This window comes from Corticium candelabrum, chromosome 1, assembly GCF_963422355.1.
Source record: "Corticium candelabrum chromosome 1, ooCorCand1.1, whole genome shotgun sequence".
Lineage (NCBI taxonomy): Eukaryota > Metazoa > Porifera > Homoscleromorpha > Homosclerophorida > Plakinidae > Corticium > Corticium candelabrum.
Window position 1 is genome coordinate 288,566 of NC_085085.1, and position 20,000 is coordinate 308,565.

Here is a 20,000-nt window from a genome sequence, read left to right on the forward strand (position 1 = left end):
GTACATAACTATAACTAAAGTCCAACACTAGTAACAACATAAAACTTGCAAACTACATACGAGAGGCTAGACTCTAGAGCTAGGTACAAGATACGCAAGTCAGAAGAAATGAATCCAAAGAAGACCAGGAGATGGTGACGACAGAATCCGAGAAGACGCACTAGGCCACGAGGGCAAGGTAAGGCTGCGATAATCCCAGATGCTGAAGTCACAAGATGGACGACAAGACGAAGAGGAAGACGAGATGATGACGACAGAATCTGGAGAAAACGCACTAGGCCACGAGGGCAAGGTAAGGCTGCGATAATCCCAGATGCTGAAGTCACAAGATGGACGACAAGACGAAGAGGTAGACGAGATGATGACGGCAAAATCTGGAGAACACGCACTCGGCCACAAGGGCAAGGTAAGGCTGCGATGATCCCAGACACTGAAGTCACGTGCACAAGATGGACGACAAGACGAAGGAAAGACGAGATGATGACGACAGAATCTGGAGAAGACGCACTAGGCCACGAGGGCAAGGTAAGGCTGCGATAATCCCACACGCTGAAGTCACAAGATGGACGATGAGACGAAGATGAGATGACGACGACAGAATCCGGAGAAAATGCACTAGACCACGAAGGCAAGGTAAGGCTGCAATGATCCCAGACACTGAAGCCACAAGAGTAAAGACAGAACGCAAACTCGATCACAACAAAAAAACATAAGCCACGGAAACAACATACGACGAAAAGAAACTCAACAAAAGCGTTCATTCCAGAAACGGGGACTCCATACAACCGAATACGACTGACGCAACCGACGAAAGCGGAAAGAACCGCTGACGCCAAAAAGAATCCTGAAAAAGCTCTCCTCTTCTGTTGATGACTTCTACTTTGCAGAAACTGTAGGTTGCAAGCACCGCTTCCGTTCATCCGGGTCTGTCTGTCTGTCTGTCTGTCTGTCTGTCAAATTTTCATATATTTTTATACATCAAAGCTAATACAGGTGAAACTAAAGTAACAGCTAATGAACAACAAGTGTCACAACTACAATTACAATTACACAAATAACAATTAGCATTAAAAAGCTCCCCTACGGAGCCTACAAACCGAAATTTAGTTGTCTGTCTGTCTGTCTGTCTGTCTGTCTGTCTGTCTGTCTGTCTGTCTGTCTGTCTGTCTGTCTGTCTGTCTGTCTGTCTGTCTGTCTGTCTGTCTGTCTGTCTGTCTGTCTGTCTGTCTGTCTGTCTATCTATCTATCTATCTAGCTGTCTGTTTGTTGTTTATCTATCTGTCTGTCTCTCTGTCAGTCTATCTGTCTGTATGTTTGTCTATCTGTTTGTGTGTTTGTTTGTCTGTCTTATGTCTGTCTGTTTGTCTGTTTTGTTGTCTGGCTGTGCTCATATGATGTTCGTTTCTTGTAGGTAAACAATGTGATGTGTCTTCTTGGTCAACGTTCTTTCTATCAGCGTCGTATAACCGATCATTGTTGCTACAATGGACGAGAGTACATACGACCGGAAAAACAGTTGTACTGTAATTGTACAAGAGAAGACTATGAATGGTATGTATGTGTATACAGAGGATGGCAGACAGATAGACGGTCAGAGAGACAGACAAAAGACATCCACACAGACGGACAGACAGATGGACAAACAAACAGACAGACAGACAGGCAGATTGACCGACAGAAAGACAAAAGACATACACATAGACGGACAGACAGATGGACAAACACGCGGACAGAGAGACAGGCAGACAGAATAACAGACAGAAAGACAGACAGATGGACAGACAGAGAGACAAACAGATTGACAGACAGACAGGCAGACAGATGGACAGAAAGACAGACAGATTGGCAGACAGACGGATGGACAGACAGACAAACAGATGGACAAACACACAGACAGAGAGACAGAGAGACAGATTGACAGACAGATGGACAAACACACAGACAGAGACACAGGCAGACAGACAGACAGATTGACATACATACAGACAGACGGATAGACAGACTATCATGCGATAATTAAAATGATTTTGTATGATTGCTACACGTTTTCTAATTCTAATCTAAATTTACGTATATTACGTCACCGACTCATTCTCTCATGTTTGTATGCCTAGTGACTACGGATACGTTCTAAGTTCAACGACAGCAGACAAATGCATCGAATCCAAACGCATCACAACGTACAATCCAAAGAACCACTGCACCGAAGGCGAGACGATCAGCATAACTCAAGGGTGTGTGCACGTCCACGACAGTTGAACACTTACCGTGTGTACAACCGTAACTGTGTGATACTGCAGATATGGTAAGGTGTGAGGTGATGTATGCAGAGGTGGAGACACGAGTCAATGGGCAACGAAACAAGAGAAATGTGTTGCAATGGGTAGAGAGCATTTAGCGTTTCATACTCTAATAAGTATTGTAAATGTCCAAAAAGAGTCCATTTGATTAACAGTCCTGGGGAGGTTGTCTGTCTGTCTGTCAATCTGTCTGTCTGCCTGTCTGTCAATCTGTCTGTCTGTCTGCCTGTCTGTTTGTCTGTAATCGTATTTTATTCAATAGAACAAAGTACGTACAGATGGAGGCTAAATCCTCTACAACACAATGTCCTCATCAGTCCAATTAACTACACACGTGCTTGCTCCTTTACTAAAAAAAAAAGTAAAGGCCAAATGGCCTTGGAAAAACACAAATTAACTAGCATCATCTAAAAGTCTCTCCACTTTCCTGTAGATGACTCGAGCATTGGCTTTTTGTAGCTGAATGGACATGCGCTCCCTCCAATGTGTCTTGAATGAGGAGGCATTTGTTGTTCCATAGGCATCCGTTGATCTACTTGACAAATGCTGTAGGTACATTTCTGCTTGTTGTCCCCATCGACCAAAATGTTCCAAGACTAGTGGGACTGCTGTCACTGTTTCCTTACCAAGAAGTCGTTCTCTGCTATATTTTTCCGTTTTCTTCTGCTCTCTCCTGGATGCTGCAGCACCTTCCGTAGATGCTGATGCTGAAATTACTTCACTGCTCCAGGGATGTGCTAGCGAAATGTCTGTCTGTCTGTCAATCTGTCTGTCTGTTAATACATGTTTGTCTATCTTTCTGTCTGTCTGTCTATCTTTCTGTCTTTCTGTCTGTCTGTCTCTCTGTCTCTCTGTCTGTCTGCCATCCTCTGTATATGCATACATACCATTCATAGTCTTCTCTTGTACAATTGCAATTGCATGTACCAACTTACTTGAATAAACGCCTCCCTAAGACAGTGATTCTAAAGTCATGCGTAGGTAGGCTACATCATGTTTGGCCGTAATTGATTCTCAATTAATTATTTGCCTTTCAATTGAGTGTAAACTGGTGCATGAACGGCATAGGTGTGAGCTTCAGTCTGAGTGTTCGACATGCATTCTCAGTCTACAGTCGTAGCTGCATCTTTGTTGTACTTAAATTTGCCAAATTTTTCATAAAATAACCATCTGGGGCTCTTGTTTGGATGTTGTGTATATGTATATATTATATTTAATTTTTATTTTTATTTTTTATTTTTTTGTCATTTTCTATTTATATATACATCTATACATATATAACAAAAATAAAAAATAAAATTAAAATATGTATTAACTTAAAGTATTTGTTGTGTGAAGCTCCTGGCAAGTTGACGTTGGAGTCTGATATTGAAGTCAGTGGAGTTCCCATCGGACGACAAGTACATTTTACATTGAGACAAAAAAAGGTGAGGATTGTCTCGTCCATTAGAAAAACAAGTGTGGATGGTTTGTATTTGTGACGTCCGATTGTCTGTAGTGATTCTAAGTGTCAATGATTTTGTGTATTTTTGTGTATTTTTGTTTATTTTTGTATTTTTTGGTTTCAGGGTTTCTTTCGAGATATCAAGTACGTGTGGTCGTTTGGTGACAAATCTCAACTCGTCTCAACTCTTCATGTTGATAACTTCCCTGTAGTTAAGAATCACTCGTACTCGACAGCTGGTAGCTACAACGTGACGGTGACTGCCAGCAAGTGTTGGGTTGTCGACCGTGCAACTAGTGGTGACAGTCTACGGTATGTTTGCTATTAACAGCTGTGTGTGTGTGTGTGTGTGTGTGTGTGTGTGTGTGTGTGTGTGTGTGTGTGTGTGTGTGTGTGTGTGTTTTGGTGTTTGTGATTTAATGTATTGTGAGCATGTTGTATACGTATCTCTAGGTGACTGGATATGATACGAGTCGATTTGAAGCATTTGTGGTCTACTCTCCTGCATCAGATCAAGTTGAAGCCGATTTATCTGTAGTTGCCAACAACAAGAATGAAGAGAATGACATTGAAACAGTACAGTATCCACAGCAGCTTGTAGGTGGTAATGACCTCAGCGTCTTGTTTCTGTTGATCTTGCAGTGGGTGAAATATGCTGTGGATACACACGAAATCACTGTGGTGTTGACACCACAAAGTTCACAAATCGAAGGAAGTTCACTGATCGAAGCAAAGTCATCACAAGAAGTGATTGGTATGAAGACTGCAGCCAATATTTATAGCTTTGCTTGTTTTTGTCCACCATTGTGTGTGTGTGTGTGTGTGTGTGTGTGTGTGTGTGTGTGTGTGTGTGTGTGTGTGTGTGTGTGTGTGTGTGTGTGTGTGTGTGTGTGTGTGTGTGTGTGTATCTGCCTTGCTGGTTTCTATCATTTTGTATCAAGTAACAATCACTTTTCCATTATTTGCAGTAAATCCTCGTATCCAACCATCATCTGCCAAACATGTCAATAGTGTCACCATATTAGCTGTACTCATCATCATCATATCCATCATATTTGGCATGTGGTACAGACAGTGAGTCAGCCGATCACGTGACCATTTGTCTTTGTATTGATGGAATATTTCCATTGTGTAGACGTTACTCAAGACTTGAGAACTCATACTTTAGATTGAATCAAGACAGGAATGTTCACCTTACATTAGATGAAGACGACAGCGACGACGACTCTCCTCTTGCACTTGCAAGGAGCCACGATGATACGAAAGCAACAAACAATGATGATGATGATGAAGACGATGATAAACTGCTGAATGACGTGTAAATAACTGTTACATTTACTAGAAATGCAATGAGTGTGTCCATAAGGATTATTGTATGTATCTGCTGGGTTAGCTGTTTAGAGTTAGATCTTCTGTATGTGCTCACTGTGTGCAGTTCAAACATGATTAATTAATTAACACAAACTTAGAAAAGCAAAACTCATAACTTAGCTGGAGTGACATTATAACATAAACTGTTGTTGTGCACGGACAGTCAAATGTGTAGTAACACCTGAATATGATAAAAATTAAAGATAATACGCAGAAATTTTACTCAATCAAAAGCATCCGGGATAAATAGATAAATATCCCGGATACAATACTAATATCAAATTTTAGAAAATTTAAATTTGTTTGCAGTCTGTATATCGATTATTCAGCCCACTGACATGCTTGCTGTCAGATCATGTATGCTGGGATGGTCTCTGGGCAGTCCTTTGTTCTGTGACTTTGACTGATGATATTGATTGTTAGTTGCAGCTACACATGGAATTAATCATACATACACTCACATATGGCAAAGAGAGACATGCACGCGCACCATCCAGCCTCCTACTTCAGCTACCTCGTACTGTACGTACTGCAAACTATACTGAACACAAGTTCTAATTTCTCTCTAATTCAGTCACTTTTGTGATGGAGGAACTTCTGCAATCATAATGCGAGATACTGATATCCATCCTGTATAGCCATCATACATTGTTGATGTATATCTACAGTTTCCAAAGTTGAATCCAATTGTGACTTGACCTGCTGGAATGTTCTCACAGTATCCCTCAATCTGTCTGTGACGGTGAGGATTATCATTAGCTGGTTGACCATACACAACTCCCTCAATAGTCATAGGTCCACTGCACTCGTTACCGTTGAATGTAAAATACCATCGAGAACAGCAACCACCACTGGAGCAGTGAACCCTGAGATTTCCTGCATATGCAACATGTAGAGCTGAACTGCTGTCACGTTTCCTAAAATTACAGTTCTGTTGAAAAGAAAGCAGAAACAAGTCACACGTTGATAATTGTAATCACAAATCGAGTTGGAATAACCTGAATCAGACCGCTGTCCTTCTCATCCTGTCTATTCCACACACACTGTTTCCAGTTGAGTGTCATAGCTTCTCCTTTCTCTCCTTTCCTTCCTGTTTCTCCTTTTATCCCTCGTGGACCTTGTGGGCCTTGTGGACCTATCTTTCCAGCATTACCTTTACCACCAACATCTCCAACTAATCCTCTCTCTCCCTTTATTCCTTTCTCTCCTTTGATTCCTTCTTCTCCTTTTATTCCTTGTGCAACAGCATCTCCAATCAATCCGTTCTCACCTTTTATTCCTCTTTCTCTTTCATTCCATCTCGTCCGGGTGATCCAGGTATTCCTGGAATACCAGCAGACACACATGTCTATTCAGTACACAAAGTGAAGTAATATTTCAAATTTTGTGAAATATTTTAATTAGAATTTTCTGAATCTTTAACCTGCTGATTTCTCACATCTGACACACTTTGACCACCAGAAGTAGCAATGACTTGAATGAGCACAAGAACTGTCACAAAAAATGAAAACATGATGATGACCGATATCCTCGATACTGATGAAGTGAGCTGGCGAGCTTGCTCTTATATACTCCTCCTCACACCCCCTCACATCCAAGGAGGAGTTGCGTTCTTGTCTGAAATAGAACATTTCCACCTAATCTAATGTGTTCAAAGGTCATCTACCAAACTAGGCTCGAGTGTCCAGCCGGTCATCTCCCCCCTGCAGTGGAGAAAGACCGGCTGGAGACATTTGCCACTCAAACAAACCGTCGACTCTCTATTCTCCAATCAGAGTGCCGTTCAATGTTTGTGCATCCTCGATAGGGATGCACGTCGCTATTGGCTATTGCTAATGTAATTTCACTCTGACGCAAGTACGTGTAGTCTCGACACGTGCCATCCAAGTGTACGAACAACAGGTCGACTCTTTCCAGCTCTTCTCGTTGTCTAAGAGCGCTAGACTTAAAGTTTACCACAGAGGCCAACCAAAGGTCGACCGCAATGTACGCAAATCATATAGCTCTGCACGTCGCCCTGCGTTGTGTGCAAATACCACGCTTTGTAGATGGTCTACTCATTCAATGCATGCAACGTACGACACTCTAAGGGACTAGAAGTTGTTTTGCATGTGCTGCCTAGTCCTTCAAGTATGAAAAGGAAGACAAAAGAAGAAGACGACATGCAGATGTAGCTCACACGCTAACAAAATGTGATATCAGACGGTAAAAGCAATTGACTACTCAGTTACAAAGCCATTAGTAGAGAGCCAATAGCAAGGGGCATTGCTATCAGCAGTTATCGTAAATACACGTGCATGCACAGACACAAAACAAACGTGTAAAGTCCTGATTGGAGGATAGAGAGGCAGCGGTTTCCTTTGAGTGGGGAATGTCTCCAGCCGGTCTTTCTCCGCCGCAGGGGGATAACCGGCTGGATTGTCGAGCCTACTACCAAACATGGTCTCAAATACTTTCCCATTACCATTCTCCCCCTTCCAACTTCCCATCCTCCCCTTCCACCTTCCCATCCTCCCCTTCCACCTTCCCATCCTCCCCTTCCACCTTCCCATCCTGCCCCTTCCAGCTTCCCACCTCTCCCTTCCAGCTTCGCATCCTCCCCCTTCCAGCTTCCCATCCTCTCCCTTCCAGCTTCCCATCCTCCCCCTTCCAGCTTCCCATCCTCCCCTTCCAGCTTCCCATTCTCCCCCTTCCAGCTTCCCATCCTCCCCCTTCCAGCTTCCCATCCTCCCCCTTCCAGCTTCCCATCCTCCCCCTTCCAGCTTCCCATCCTCCCCCTTCCAGCTTCCCATCCTCCCCCTTCCAGCTTCCCATCCTCCCCCTTCCAGCTTCCCATCCTCCCCCTTCCAACTCCCCCTTCCAACTTCCTGTCTAACATCTCATATTGCTGTTGTTGTGCATTGATCCCCAAATCTTCACACACCAATGCAAATATGCTAAAGTGTACAAAATGTACCAACTCACAGCAGGTGGAGTTCCATCTGAGAGACAACTAAACAAACATAAAATTTCATAAAATTAAGTTCAAGATCATTCAATGAAACTTTCATTACATCTAAAACAGCACAAGTAGTCACTTATAATGTTACCGAACAGTATGTAACATCTTTCCAAGTCAAACTCAACCACTTATTGTCATTAGACATGTGGGACATGTCAGTGAGTATTTCCTCGAACCCAGAGTTGATTGAGCTGGTGGGCATGTCCACAGGATAGTGAAACGGCCTCTAGATATAGAAGTCAGCTGGAAAATAAGCAGACTTTATACTCTGAAGAATAAAGCAGTCGCGGACCAACAGCAGCTGAGTTATCACAGTGTGGGGAGCAGAGTGGCTACAATGACGCATGCGCATTTTAGTTCAAATTTTAAAGCTCTGGCGCCAAGTCGAGATGATGAGTGAAATAGCAGCGGTGTTTGCTGAGGCGCAACGCAACGTTTACTCTCACAAAAAGCTGCAACAGAAACTTGTTCATCTTAGTGCAAAATTGTTTGCGAGCGACGATGCATTTTTCGACGCCGTTTTCTCTACCGTTCGTCACATGCTGATCGTTTGGGAGCGCGAAGCAGCTGTAGATCGACTCGTAGACTTTACGGCCGGTCTAGCAGCTCAGTTTGTCGATCCGTTCGATGCTGTTTCGTTTTTTCTCAACAAATTGTTGTGTTTGAGTGAATGTGCCGAGAAGGCGGTAAGATTTCGCTCGACACAACTGATTGGTCGACTGTTGGATGCCATGGATACGGACGGCCAGTTGGATGACGAACTGTGGGAGCGACTGCAGTCGAGTTTGCTAGCGAGAGCGAAAGATAAAATGCAGGCAATTAGAAGTGTTGCTGTGGCAGCGATGGAAAGGCTACAGGATCCGGCCAATCCACATTGTCCGATTATCGAGACGTACCTACGACTGGCAGAGACAGATTCAAGTCCTGATGTATGCACTTTCTTACCTATTATTTGATTTCTGTCTCGTTTGTTAATTAATGTGTGTGTGTGTGTGTGTGTGTGTGTGTGTGTGTGTGTGTGTGTGTGTGTGTGTGTGTGTGTGTGTGTGTGTGTGTGTGTGTGTGTGTGTGTGTGACAATTTACTACATGAATGATAAGCAGTAGGATACCAACCCTACACACAGTAGAGAAGTCACAAACAAAACATGACCTGTTGCTGCTTATAATTATTTGACTTTGTGCTTTTCACACTGGCTACTAGATAGTCAGTTTGCTGCATGTTTGTCTATTGCTTATTTATCTGCCTGTTTACTCGTTTGTCAATACTTAAGTCGATCTAACGTACAATTTTAATCTCTAGGAAAGGTTTCTGTGCACTTGTTTGTTGCTTATGAGGTTTTTGTTTCTGCAGGTGAGAAAGTCAGTTCTTGAACACATTGCTATTCAGTCTATAGTCACCAAGGAATGTGTTATTCTACGTACAAGAGACACAAGCGAGGTCGTCAGGAAAGTGGCCTTCAAAACGCTAGGTAAATTACTCAGAATCTGATGAAATGCTGACAGTTTTGTCATGCAGTATTTCCACTTTTGAATAAAACTTGGGAAAGTTGTTACAAGTTTGCTTACACACGAGTTTGCTGTAGAACTACGTTTGTCACTACAGTAATGCGAAATAGCTGCATCAAACTTCTGTACGTGTGCACACTCAGTGACTTTGCTTTTCGGAATGTGTGCAAGATTTTGTTCAATACATGAGAGTTTGCATAGTTTTACCTTTCCGTTTCTTTCGTATGTAGAGCTTTCTCATTTTGTACAATGTCAGGACATAATAATAAATACAATTTGAGACATTTTGTAGTAGCAACAATGGCCGTAATAAGATTGATATCAAGTTTTTGAAACAATATTATTTAATCTTATTTGAGCCGGTTTGATTTGTTTGTGTTGTGTTTATTAGGAGAGCAGATTACTGACATCAAATCGTACACGATATCCGAACGTATTCAACTGTTGCAAGACGGTCTTTCGGATCGCAGCGAATCTGTTCGAAAAGCCTGTCACGATTCTCTTCTCCACACATGGATGAAAAGCATTCAGTACAACGTGTGTGAGCTGCTTGATCGATTGGACGTTGAGAATTCATCCGATGTGTGTCAACTTGTCATCAACGAATACTTCAAGTCATCGAAACTGGACTCACTTGTTGATCAGTTTATGCAACTGGGAATGCTTGAGGAGAACGCGGACGTTTCGGGTTGTTGTATTGTGTCGAAGGCGAGTGAGTTGACGAGTCCGTTGGTGATGTATTGGAGATGCTTGTGTCAGTGTCTTACTCAATCGAAAGAGCAGGATCTGTTGGATAGGATACTACCAGATGCATCAGTTGTGTGTCGTTTTATCAAGAGGTGATTGTGTAGGTAGTTGTTTGGGATTGTATTGGAGTGTATGTAAGAGGAGGTAGAGAAACAAACAGGCAGATAGACAAACAGAGTTGAAGATTGTAGAATATGTATGACACACAATAACACACACACACACACACACACACCTAAAATCTATGACTACTATGGCTATCTGGTAGTCGATGTTGTGCATTTTGTTTCACACACTTACAGACTTGTGTGGAGATGGATCGAGTTGTTTATTAAATTATTTATTTGTATGTTTGTTTGTATGTTTGTTAGTTTGTCTTTGTTGGTACTTGTGCATGTTGCCATCGCCTCTAACGTTTGTCGTTTACAGTTTTGTTGACGAACACTTAACAAGCGACGTGTTGCGAATGCCGGAGTTGTCCTTGACCGTCGACTTCATTCTGAAACAAATGCTCGCTATAACGTCATTCTGCGATCTCTCAGACGAAGTGGGACGGTGAGATCTACCAATCTACGTCTTCGTTTCACTTTGCATGTTGTTTGTTTGTTTGTTCATCTCTTTGCAATCACTTGCTCTTAAAGACTTTCTAACCTTTGACTATTTCTTTTCTTTAGGCGCTCGTTTAATGCTTTATTACGCTCTTTGCTATTGAACGAGTCGTTGCCTCTCGGAGTGATCGAGACAATAGCCGAGCAGATGTTGAAGTTAACCAACGAGAAGGATTGTATTGAAGAAATGATTAGCATTATCAGTGAAATAGAAGCTCCACTAGATGCCGATTCACAGTAAGTTTGCAACACACAATATACTAAATACTAGCACTGCATATAGACTACATGATATAGTCATGCACTAACTGGGCTGACCAACTGATTAGGTGGACGATAATATGTATTCACATGTCTAGTGCTGTTTGGGGAGACAACAGAGTAGGCACTACTTGTTTTCTTTGTCTATTTGTCTGTCACTTTGTGTCTCTTTGTTTGTATTAGTCTGTCCATTTTGCCTATTATCTGTCTGTCTATCAGTTTGTCTATTTGCTTATTGTCTGTCTGTCTGTTTATCGGTTTGTCTGTTGCCTATTGTCTGTCTGTCTGTGTATCAGTCTGTCTGTTTACCTATTGTCTGTCTGTCTGTTTATCAGTTTGTCCATTTGCTTATTGTCTGTCTGTCTGTTTATTAGTTTGTCCATTGTCTATTGTCTGTCTGTCTATCAGTCTGTTTGTTTGCCTATTGTCTGTTTGTCTGTCTGTCTGGATTGCTTTTTGATTGTCTATTTGTCTGTCACTTTGTGCCTGTCTTTGTATCAGTCAGTCCATTTGCCCATTGTTTGTCTGTCTATCGATCAGTTGTCCATTGGCTATTTGCCTGTCACTTTGTGTTTGTCTATTTGTCTGTCTGTCTCTTTGTCTGTCTCTTTGTCTGTCTTGCTTCTGAACAGTTTCAGTTCACTGCATTAGCGCTACGGTGCTCATCGTTTTCTAGTTTACATCTTTTTTGCATTCAAAATTTGAGTGAACGTGCAGTGTGTGCAGTATCTTGGGCACAGACTGTCTATTTCTATTAGATGGATGCTAAGCATTCATACCTTACTGTGTAGTTGTGACTGTGTTGTTTCATGCAATTTAGGTAGTCATACACAATAGACCAAACCACTTTGATGATTCCAGTGTGTGTGTGTGTGTGTGTGTGTGTGTGTGTGTGTGTGTGTGTGTGTGTGTGTGTGTGTGTGTGTGTGTTGTGATTGTTGTGTAGAGAATTTCTGTTTGTTATTTAGGTGCAGTTAATTTGTGAATGTTTTTGTAGTGACAGTCAGCATATTACTCTCAGCCAGAGTGTGGCACATGATGATCCTCTCGTCATGCTAAGATGCCTCACCGTGTCGTGCGAATTTCTCAAGAGAATGCAGCTGTCATTGCTCTCTCCCAGTCTACGATCCTTACACGATTTTCTGGTAACACACACACACACACACACACACACACACACACACACACACACACACACTGTTTGTCGTCTGTTTACTTGTCTGCCTGTTTGTTTGTGTATGTGTATGTGTTTGTTTTATTTGTTGTTTGTCTGCCTTTTATTTGTCAGTAACTTTATTGTTTGTTTGTTTGTGTGTGTTTATTAGATGTTTTGTTTCATTGGTTTACATGTTTGTGTCACCTTAGGTGTTACCTGCAGTACAGAATGAAGACCCTGTTATTCGAACTCAAGCCATCACAGCTCTCGGTCTGTTAACCATGTGTGATGCAACGCTAGCCAATCAACACGTCATACTCTTTTTACAAGTTAGTGTGTGTGTGTGTGTTATTCTGTGCATATGCTTACATGACTACTGTATCGTCTTGCTTCCAGGCTGCTCAACTGGATGATGAGTGTGTTCAAATTGCTGCTCTCTGCGCTCTCTTTGATCTCGTCTTAATTTTTGGGTTTGATTGTCTTTTGGAATGTCGAAAGCAGGAGACAAAGAAAGAACACGAAGTAATGAGTGAGAGCGAGACGAGTGCCATTGGTGAGGCAACTGAAGATGACAGTGGGGACGTTCGAGAAGAGGCGGAAGGGCAGAACACAGCCGATGCTATTCTTGCTATTATGTCAACACTACTTGACAACGACGTGAGTCTATGTCGAGATCTTGTTGAATGTATTGAGAGATGCATCTTTCAATGCAATAATCTAATGTGTTGAGATGCATCTCTGCAATACAGTTGATAGTTAATGTCTAGTATATTGAGAGATGCATCTTTCAATACAGTAGTCTAATATATTGAGAGATGCATCTCTGTAATACAGTTAATAGTTAATGTCTAATATATTGAGAGATGCATCTCTGCAATACAGTTGATAGTTAATGTCTAATATATTGAGAGATCATTGTCAGATACATTTTTTAATGCAACAGTCTAATGTATTGAGAGATGCATATAATGAACACTACAGAAATGAAAAGTATGCAGTGCGAGATACAACAGTTGGCCATCGGGCATTTGTCTGACCAAATGTTCATGTCCTACCATACTTACCAAATGGTAGCTATCAAGGGCGGCCATTTCGATGTCTGATGACTATGTGTCTTTGTTTCCTTCCTGTTATAGTTTGCTTAGATCTCATCACAGCAGAAAAGACTTTTCCGTTGTTTAAACTTTACCTAGTCCATTCAAGAAACATGTACATAGACGTTCTGTGCCTTGTTCTACACACATAATGTTTACCATCACTCTGAAACTATGCATGCATACTTTATAGACTTACTAATACAGTAAAAGACAAACTAGGATGTCTGATAACGTTTCGTGATGTCCAGTCGACCGCACGTCGTTATATCCCACACTGGCTTGTGTTACTGAGGCATTTCTGTGTAGAGCTCGGATGTACGTACTGTGTGTGCCGAGGGTGTTGCCAAGTTGTTACTGAATGGTCGTCTGACAAGCAGGAAATTGTTTTGTCATCTCGTTCTACTTTGGTACAATCCAACGAGTGAAGATCTCACACGACTACGAGGCTGTCTCGGAACCTTCTTTCCCATGTTCGCATTTGCTTCAAGGTTTGCGAACAAGCGGTTGACCTAAATAGCCGCCTTGTTGGTTACATGCACTGAATTGATTTAGGGAGAATCAAGAATGTGTTGGCGAGGCTATTGTTCCGGTGATACGGACGCTGTTGGAGTGTCCTGCCACGTCTCCTCTCGTCACAGTTGATGTCAATAACGTCGCACAATTCTTGACTCAGCTGACAAACCCGGACTATCTAACAAACGGAAAAGAAGGAAACAAAGACGTAGCTGACGTAACGTCACTGATCTTATGCGTTTGGTTGTATGTATGGTGTAGCTGTGAATGTATAGGTTGGTGTTCACGGTGTGGTTGCTGTGAGTGTGTGTAGGGAGGCACTCGACTCAAGAATCGATGAGACAAAGTGTTGGTTGAAACTGTTGAACATGCTGCATATTCCAACTACAGAGACGGTACGTTAATTAGGTAACACACACACACACACACACACACACACACACACACACACACACACACACACACACACACACACACACACACACACACACAGACACACACACATTGGAACAGTACAGTACAACACATACTACATCATGTCATGTGTCAAAGTGGGCTACAGTGGATGTCAGCTAGGCTATGTTTCAATACAGAAGTGTGCAGTTAATCATTTCGTGATGATTGATGAGTGTGTTTTGTATTTGTTGATATAATAAATCAACTAAGTTTTTAGTTTGTTCTCAGTTTTTATCTGCTGTTGAATGTGGGGTTTTTCAATGATTTACACGGGACGAAACAGGTTATGAGAGCACAATAGTTGTGAATTAGAATCAATTGCGTGAGATTACTTAGGGGCAAGCAAATGGGTAGTCATGTAGGAAGACAGACAGACAGACAGATAGACGTATAGACAAACAGTCAGCCAAATGGATAGACAGAAAGAAATACAGACAGACAGACAGAAAGACAAACAGACAGACAATTATATTAACAGACAGAAAGACAGACAGACAGACAATGTGTAGACATAACAGTGTACATACAAAGATGCATGTGTTCTAAGTTTTGTAAACACTTGTTCCGTATGCACTCACAGGAAACTGTTGACACGATCCTGAGTCTCTGCCATGAACTGAGGCAATGTATTGATGACAAACAGACGATACGGATGTTGACCAAGTTTATCTCTTCAATCTCCGTTGCTAATTCAGTTGAGAGTTCAGAAAGAGTCACCCAGTCTCCTACAATTGTTCGTATTGAAGAAAGTGAGAGTGAAGTTGAAAGGTCAGCAATCGCCGAAAAACGTTCGAAATCTCGATCATCAGTTGTGAGTGCAAAGAAGTCACCAGCCAAACAGTAAGAACGTGTGTGTGTGTGTGTGTGTGTGTGCCCGCGCGCGCGTGTGTGACAGTGTTTGTGTGTGTGTGTGTGTGTGTGTGTGTGTGTGTGTGTGTGTGTGTGTGTGTGTGTGTTTGGTTTGCACTGAATGCACATTTAACTTAACATTTAATTAACTCAATGTGCGTGTTTGTCCTTCAGGTCTCAGCTTCAGTCGTTCTTCGAATGTGATGACGACGATAACGACATTGACTCGTGGGGATCTTCATCCGAAGATCTGAAAACATACTAGCAACTAGCTCGCGCGTACACCCAACGTCGGGATTCCTCGGCACACCTAGTTGATATAAACTTCCAGTCGCGTGTTAGTAGCAACATTGTAGCCAACGCGAAATGTTTAATCAATTAAGCTCTTATTTTTCTCGTGGCCGAGACAGTGATGTTGTGCGTGCAGAGCATTCCTACTCTAAACCCTGGTCAACACACCCGGATGCCAATCGTTCTCGTCCGATCAGAAAGCTGCTGGTGAGGGTCGAGGCTGACGAAGGAGGCAGAAGGGATTCTGATGGTGAAGTCGACGTCGAGACGTGCAAGGATCGAGAACATTCTTTTCCCAATATTTACGACTTGAAGAGAGCGCGGAATGTGATGGATGAATGTGAGACTCATAGTGACTTGGTCAATAGGAAGAAACTGGGAGACGACTGGAGTGAGCTGTTAGACAAGTGAGATGGATGGCAGATGACGTCACTAGAGGGGAAATTGATATTTGTCTTTTGATGCATATGATGATTGTTTTATATTAGTTGTCACTGTTTATGATCGCTTGTCACAATATCTGTCTGTCTGTCTGTCTGTCTGTCCGTCTGTCCGTCTGTCCGTCTGTCTGTCTGTCCGTCTGTCTGTCTGTCTGTCTGTCTGTCTGTCTGTCTCTCGGTCTGTTTGTCTGTCTCTGTCTATCTGTCTGTCCATCTGTCTTTGTCTGTTTGTCTCTCTGTCTGTTTGTCTCTGTCTGTTTGTCTGTCTGTTTGTCTGTCTGTCTTTCTGTCTATCTGTCTCTGTGTCTGTCTGTTTGTCTGTCTGTCTGTTTGTCCATCTGTCTTTGTCTGTATGTCTGTCCATCTGTCTTTGTCTGTCTGTCTCTCTGTCTGTCTCTCTGTCTGTCTGTATGTCAGTCTGTATGTCTGTCCATATGTCTTTGTCTGTATGTCTGTCCATCTGTCTTTGTCTGTCTGTCTCTCTGTTTGTCTGTCTGTCTGTCTGTTTGTCCATCTGTCTTTGTCTGTATGTCAGTCTGTCTGTCTGGTTGCATGTGCTGTCTGTTTGTCCATTTTTCTTTGTTTGTCAGTCTGTCTGTTCGTTTGTCTGCCTCTGTCTGTTTGTCTTTTGGTCTGTCTGTTTGTCTCTCTGTCTGTTTGTCTGTCTGTTTGTCCGTCTGCCTCTGTCTGTTTGTCTTTTGGTCTGTCTGTTTGTCTGTCCAACTGTCTGTCTCTCTGTCTGTTTGTATGTCTGTCTGTCTGTCTGTTTGTTCATCTGTGTTCGTCTGTCTGTCTGTCTAGGTGTCTCTGTCTATTTGTCCTTCTTTCTTTGTCTGTGTGTCTGTCTATCTGTCTGTCTGTCTGTCTGTCTGTATGTCTGTATGTCTATTTGTCTGTTCATCTGTCTGTCTATTTGTCTCCCTGATCAAGATGCAAGTCTTCAGTTGTTTGCTTCTGTTTTGTCTATTGGTCTGTCTGTGTATCTGTATATTTGTTTCTGTCTCTCTGTATCTCTATTTACACTTGTCCATTTGCTTGTCAGACCATAACTCTATATCTGTTTGTGACTCTGACCGATTGTGTGCACACATGCGCTTCTCATCTTTCATTCTCTAACTCACAATGACACATGCACATCCTTTCTTTAACAAATTTTTCTCTTTTTAGAGATGGATGGACTGCTGCTCAACATACACTGTTTGACAAGATAATTACTATATTGGAGGGTGACGTCGTGGCACGACTGGCATATGCTGGGGTGACCACCACTTGATAACCATGAGGTTACTATGCATTGTTACTTGTTTGTTTCAGGATGTTAGTGAGCCCCTCATGAGGAGGTTGTATAATGATAAAACAGCGAAGAGAGTTCGGAGAGTCTTGGGCGATATTGCTTGGGTGTGTAGTGCAACGTCTGCTGTGCTGTGCTGTGTGTGTGTGTGTGTGTGTGTGTGTGTGTGTGTGTGTGTGTGTGTGTGTGTGTGTGTGTGTGTGTGTGTGTGTGTGTGTGTGTGTGTGTGTGTGTGTTAGTTAAGAGTCGGTTTTGTGTGAGTAGGAGGAGTCGTTGTGTCAGTGGTTGCATTCTACGTTGTCTGACAATCTGAGCAGTCAGTTGCTTGGTGTTTATCTTGACGTCTTACAAGTATTACGATCCAAGGTTGGTGTGCAAGATAGTTGGACACATGGATGAACAACAAGACAGGTGGACAGACTGGCAGACAGACAGACAGACAGGCACACAGACAGATGGGCTGATGGACGGATGTACAGACAGACAGACAGACACACAGACAGACACAGACAGACAGACAGACACACACACATACACAACAACAACAACAACAACAACAACTGTTAACTACCATGATTTCAGGTTCCCAGTCTAGTCGATATGATGACATCATCGTCTGTCTCAGCAGCTCCCGCAACCAGTGAGGCTCTCGCTCTTCTTCTCAAAAGGCCGTGGGACCCAGCAATCGCTCTAACAGTTCAGAGTAAACAAGTAGGTTACACACAAACATCACATTGTTTGCACAGTGAATTACAGATTTGTTTTGATGTGAATAGAGGAAGCTGACAGGCTCACCATTTCTTGTTCTTGTTCCGTCAACTCCGATGAGTCCATCGCTACCGTCGACTCGTAGATCACGAGCTTGGCACAACCAACTGTCAACGCTTGGTAAACGTGCAGTTACGCTGTGTATTGTGTACGTGTTGTGCTTGTTATTCCAATTACAAGAATGTATGTGTGTGCATGTGTGTGTGTGTGTGTGTGTGTGTGTGTGTGTGTGTGTGTGTGTGTGTGTGTGTACGTGTGTGTGTGTGTGTGTGTGTGTGTGTGTGTGTGTGTGTGTGTGTGTGTGTGTGTGTGTGTATCGTGTGATGTTTGTGTGCAGGTCGTGTTGTTCCGGTGACCGTTTCGTCTAGCGTTTACCACGAAGGTTCAGGAGTGTCTGCTGATGTGTGTGCTGAAAAGATGATTTATGTGACTCGATGCAAAGTACAAGAGGTGAGAACTGCAGCACTACAGAAAAACACCAACAATGAGTAAAAATCAACAGCCGGATGACAGGCAGGCAGGCAGGGAGGTGGGAAGACAAATGGAAGGTTATGGAGGGAGGTAGACAGGTGGACTGTTGGGTGGGCAGCAAAACAGATGGGCAGGTGGTTGGGCTGTGTGTGTGCATGTGTGTGTGTGTGTGTGTGTGTGTGTGTGTGTGTGTGTGTGTGTGTGTGTGTGTGTTATGTTTTTGTTTCTATGAGTAGCTTCAAGGTCACTTCAACACACGACCCGTTGTCCTCATCGGTTGGGGTGCAGGAGCACTAGTCGCTTGCAAAGTAACCATCCGTACACTCGCCACAGGTTTGCACAACTTTCTGCATCTCCATGTGAACAGGTGTCGCAGATGGAAGACGTAACGGCCGTCGTATGCCTCGGCTTTCCATCAAGAGGACTCGGAGGAAAACAAGATGTTAGTCATGTTTGTATCCATAAGGCATATGACATGCCACTGTATGAACAGATTTGTTTACATCTTCTATTGCACACAAAATTTTAAGAATTAATATTTTTGTAAATGTGTTGCTATGGCAACATGAGGGTGGGCGGGTGGGTGGATAACAATACTTTGGTAATGATAAGCTTGATAATGTGATTATCATGGTACGTGTGTACTGTAGGTACCAACGTTGATATCAATTTGTTTTGGGTTAGTTATTTTATAGGCAAAATGTTGTCAAACTGTTTGAAGCAAGAAAAATTGTTTGACGAATTAGAGACGATTGAATTTGTGTGGAAGACGTGAACGAGGGTGGGGAATGGACAGACACATTTGTGTTGTTGGATTCATAGAGATTTAGTGCATGTGACTGACGTCTTCACTTTCTCTTTACAGCATGTGAGATGTTGATGCTTCACCAGTAAAAGTGATTGTGTTATAAGAACGTAAAGTCAGTCAGACTTGCCAACCTGGCTGAATCAAATTGCATGAGTTTGCAGGGAAAAAGTCACGGAGAATGCGGGAGTTTAATTTTTTGGACACGGCTACAATAGCATTAATATTAATAAATTTTAAATTGTAATATGTGTTAAATAATATATAATTAATATATAAATAATATATAAATAATGTATAAATGATATATAAATAATATATAAATAATATCTAAATAATATATAAATAATATATAAATAATATATAAATAATATATAAATAATATATAAATAATATATAAATAATATATAAATAATACATAAATGATATATAAATGATATATAAATAATATATAAATAATATATAAATAATATATAAATAATATATAAATAATATATAAATAATATATAAATAATATATAAATAATATATAAATAATATATAAATAATATATAAATAATATATAATTATCAAACTTTAAATATTTGCATGCTCGGTTGGCGTAGAAGCCAATAACTATAATTAA

At 41.9% G+C, this 20,000-nt stretch overlaps 4 protein-coding genes across 4 annotated transcripts in view; 2 read left to right on the forward strand and 2 right to left on the reverse strand.

Moving 5' to 3' along the window:
* LOC134182613 (uncharacterized) overlaps positions 1–926 on the reverse strand; it is a 983-nt gene extending 57 nt beyond the window's left edge. Inside the window, exon 1 of the mRNA XM_062650046.1 lies at positions 1–926. This exon is cut by the window's left edge and continues 57 nt beyond it. Within this exon, the coding sequence (XP_062506030.1) occupies positions 15–920 (906 nt within the window). The 5' untranslated portion in view covers positions 921–926 and the 3' untranslated portion in view covers positions 1–14.
* A 4,366-nt stretch (positions 927–5,292) lies between these two features.
* Positions 5,293–8,187, reverse strand: LOC134194085 (collagen triple helix repeat-containing protein 1-like). The gene is made up of 5 exons (XM_062662991.1): positions 8,169–8,187; positions 7,992–8,107; positions 6,539–6,732; positions 6,114–6,463; positions 5,293–6,046 (listed from the first exon to the last, which is right to left on the reverse strand). Exons 4-5 carry the CDS (start codon positions 6,459–6,461, stop codon positions 5,690–5,692), a joined length of 705 nt encoding a protein of 234 aa, XP_062518975.1. The 5' UTR covers positions 6,462–6,463; positions 6,539–6,732; positions 7,992–8,107; positions 8,169–8,187; the 3' UTR covers positions 5,293–5,689.
* Positions 8,188–8,495: 308 nt separating this feature from the next.
* Positions 8,496–15,624, forward strand: LOC134182788 (condensin complex subunit 3-like). Its single transcript, XM_062650228.1, has 13 exons — positions 8,496–9,045; positions 9,469–9,586; positions 10,015–10,462; positions 10,800–10,925; positions 11,045–11,215; positions 12,237–12,384; positions 12,605–12,724; positions 12,792–13,052; positions 13,799–13,980; positions 14,045–14,222; positions 14,281–14,400; positions 15,042–15,301; positions 15,485–15,624. The coding sequence occupies exons 1-13, from the start codon at positions 8,506–8,508 to the stop codon at positions 15,573–15,575; spliced, it is 2,763 nt and encodes a 920-aa protein (XP_062506212.1). The 5' UTR covers positions 8,496–8,505; the 3' UTR covers positions 15,576–15,624.
* A 52-nt stretch (positions 15,625–15,676) lies between these two features.
* Positions 15,677–20,000, forward strand: part of LOC134182798 (KAT8 regulatory NSL complex subunit 3-like) — an 8,080-nt gene continuing 3,756 nt past the window's right edge. Inside the window, exons 1-9 of the mRNA XM_062650239.1 lie at positions 15,677–16,008; positions 17,209–17,299; positions 17,356–17,439; positions 17,597–17,698; positions 17,915–18,043; positions 18,109–18,220; positions 18,438–18,550; positions 18,808–18,879; positions 18,939–19,013. Coding sequence (XP_062506223.1) covers positions 15,677–16,008; positions 17,209–17,299; positions 17,356–17,439; positions 17,597–17,698; positions 17,915–18,043; positions 18,109–18,220; positions 18,438–18,550; positions 18,808–18,879; positions 18,939–19,013 — 1,110 coding nt within the window. The remainder of the gene's footprint in view (positions 16,009–17,208; positions 17,300–17,355; positions 17,440–17,596; positions 17,699–17,914; positions 18,044–18,108; positions 18,221–18,437; positions 18,551–18,807; positions 18,880–18,938; positions 19,014–20,000) is intronic.

Excerpts from the sequence above, each read along its gene's own strand:
- LOC134194085 (XM_062662991.1), bottom strand. The coding sequence starts at position 6,461 with ATGTGTGTCTGCTGGTATTCCAGGAATACCTGGATCACCCGGACGAGA. Across the intron at positions 6,047-6,113 it reads AGGACAGCGGTCTGATTCAG|AACTGTAATTTTAGGAAACG; the intron begins GTTATTCCAACT and ends TCTTTTCAACAG.
- LOC134182788 (XM_062650228.1), top strand. The coding sequence starts at position 8,506 with ATGATGAGTGAAATAGCAGCGGTGTTTGCTGAGGCGCAACGCAACGTT. Across the intron at positions 9,587-10,014 it reads AGTGGCCTTCAAAACGCTAG|GAGAGCAGATTACTGACATC; the intron begins GTAAATTACTCA and ends TGTGTTTATTAG. Across the intron at positions 14,223-14,280 it reads GAAACAAAGACGTAGCTGAC|GTTGGTGTTCACGGTGTGGT; the intron begins GTAACGTCACTG and ends GTGAATGTATAG.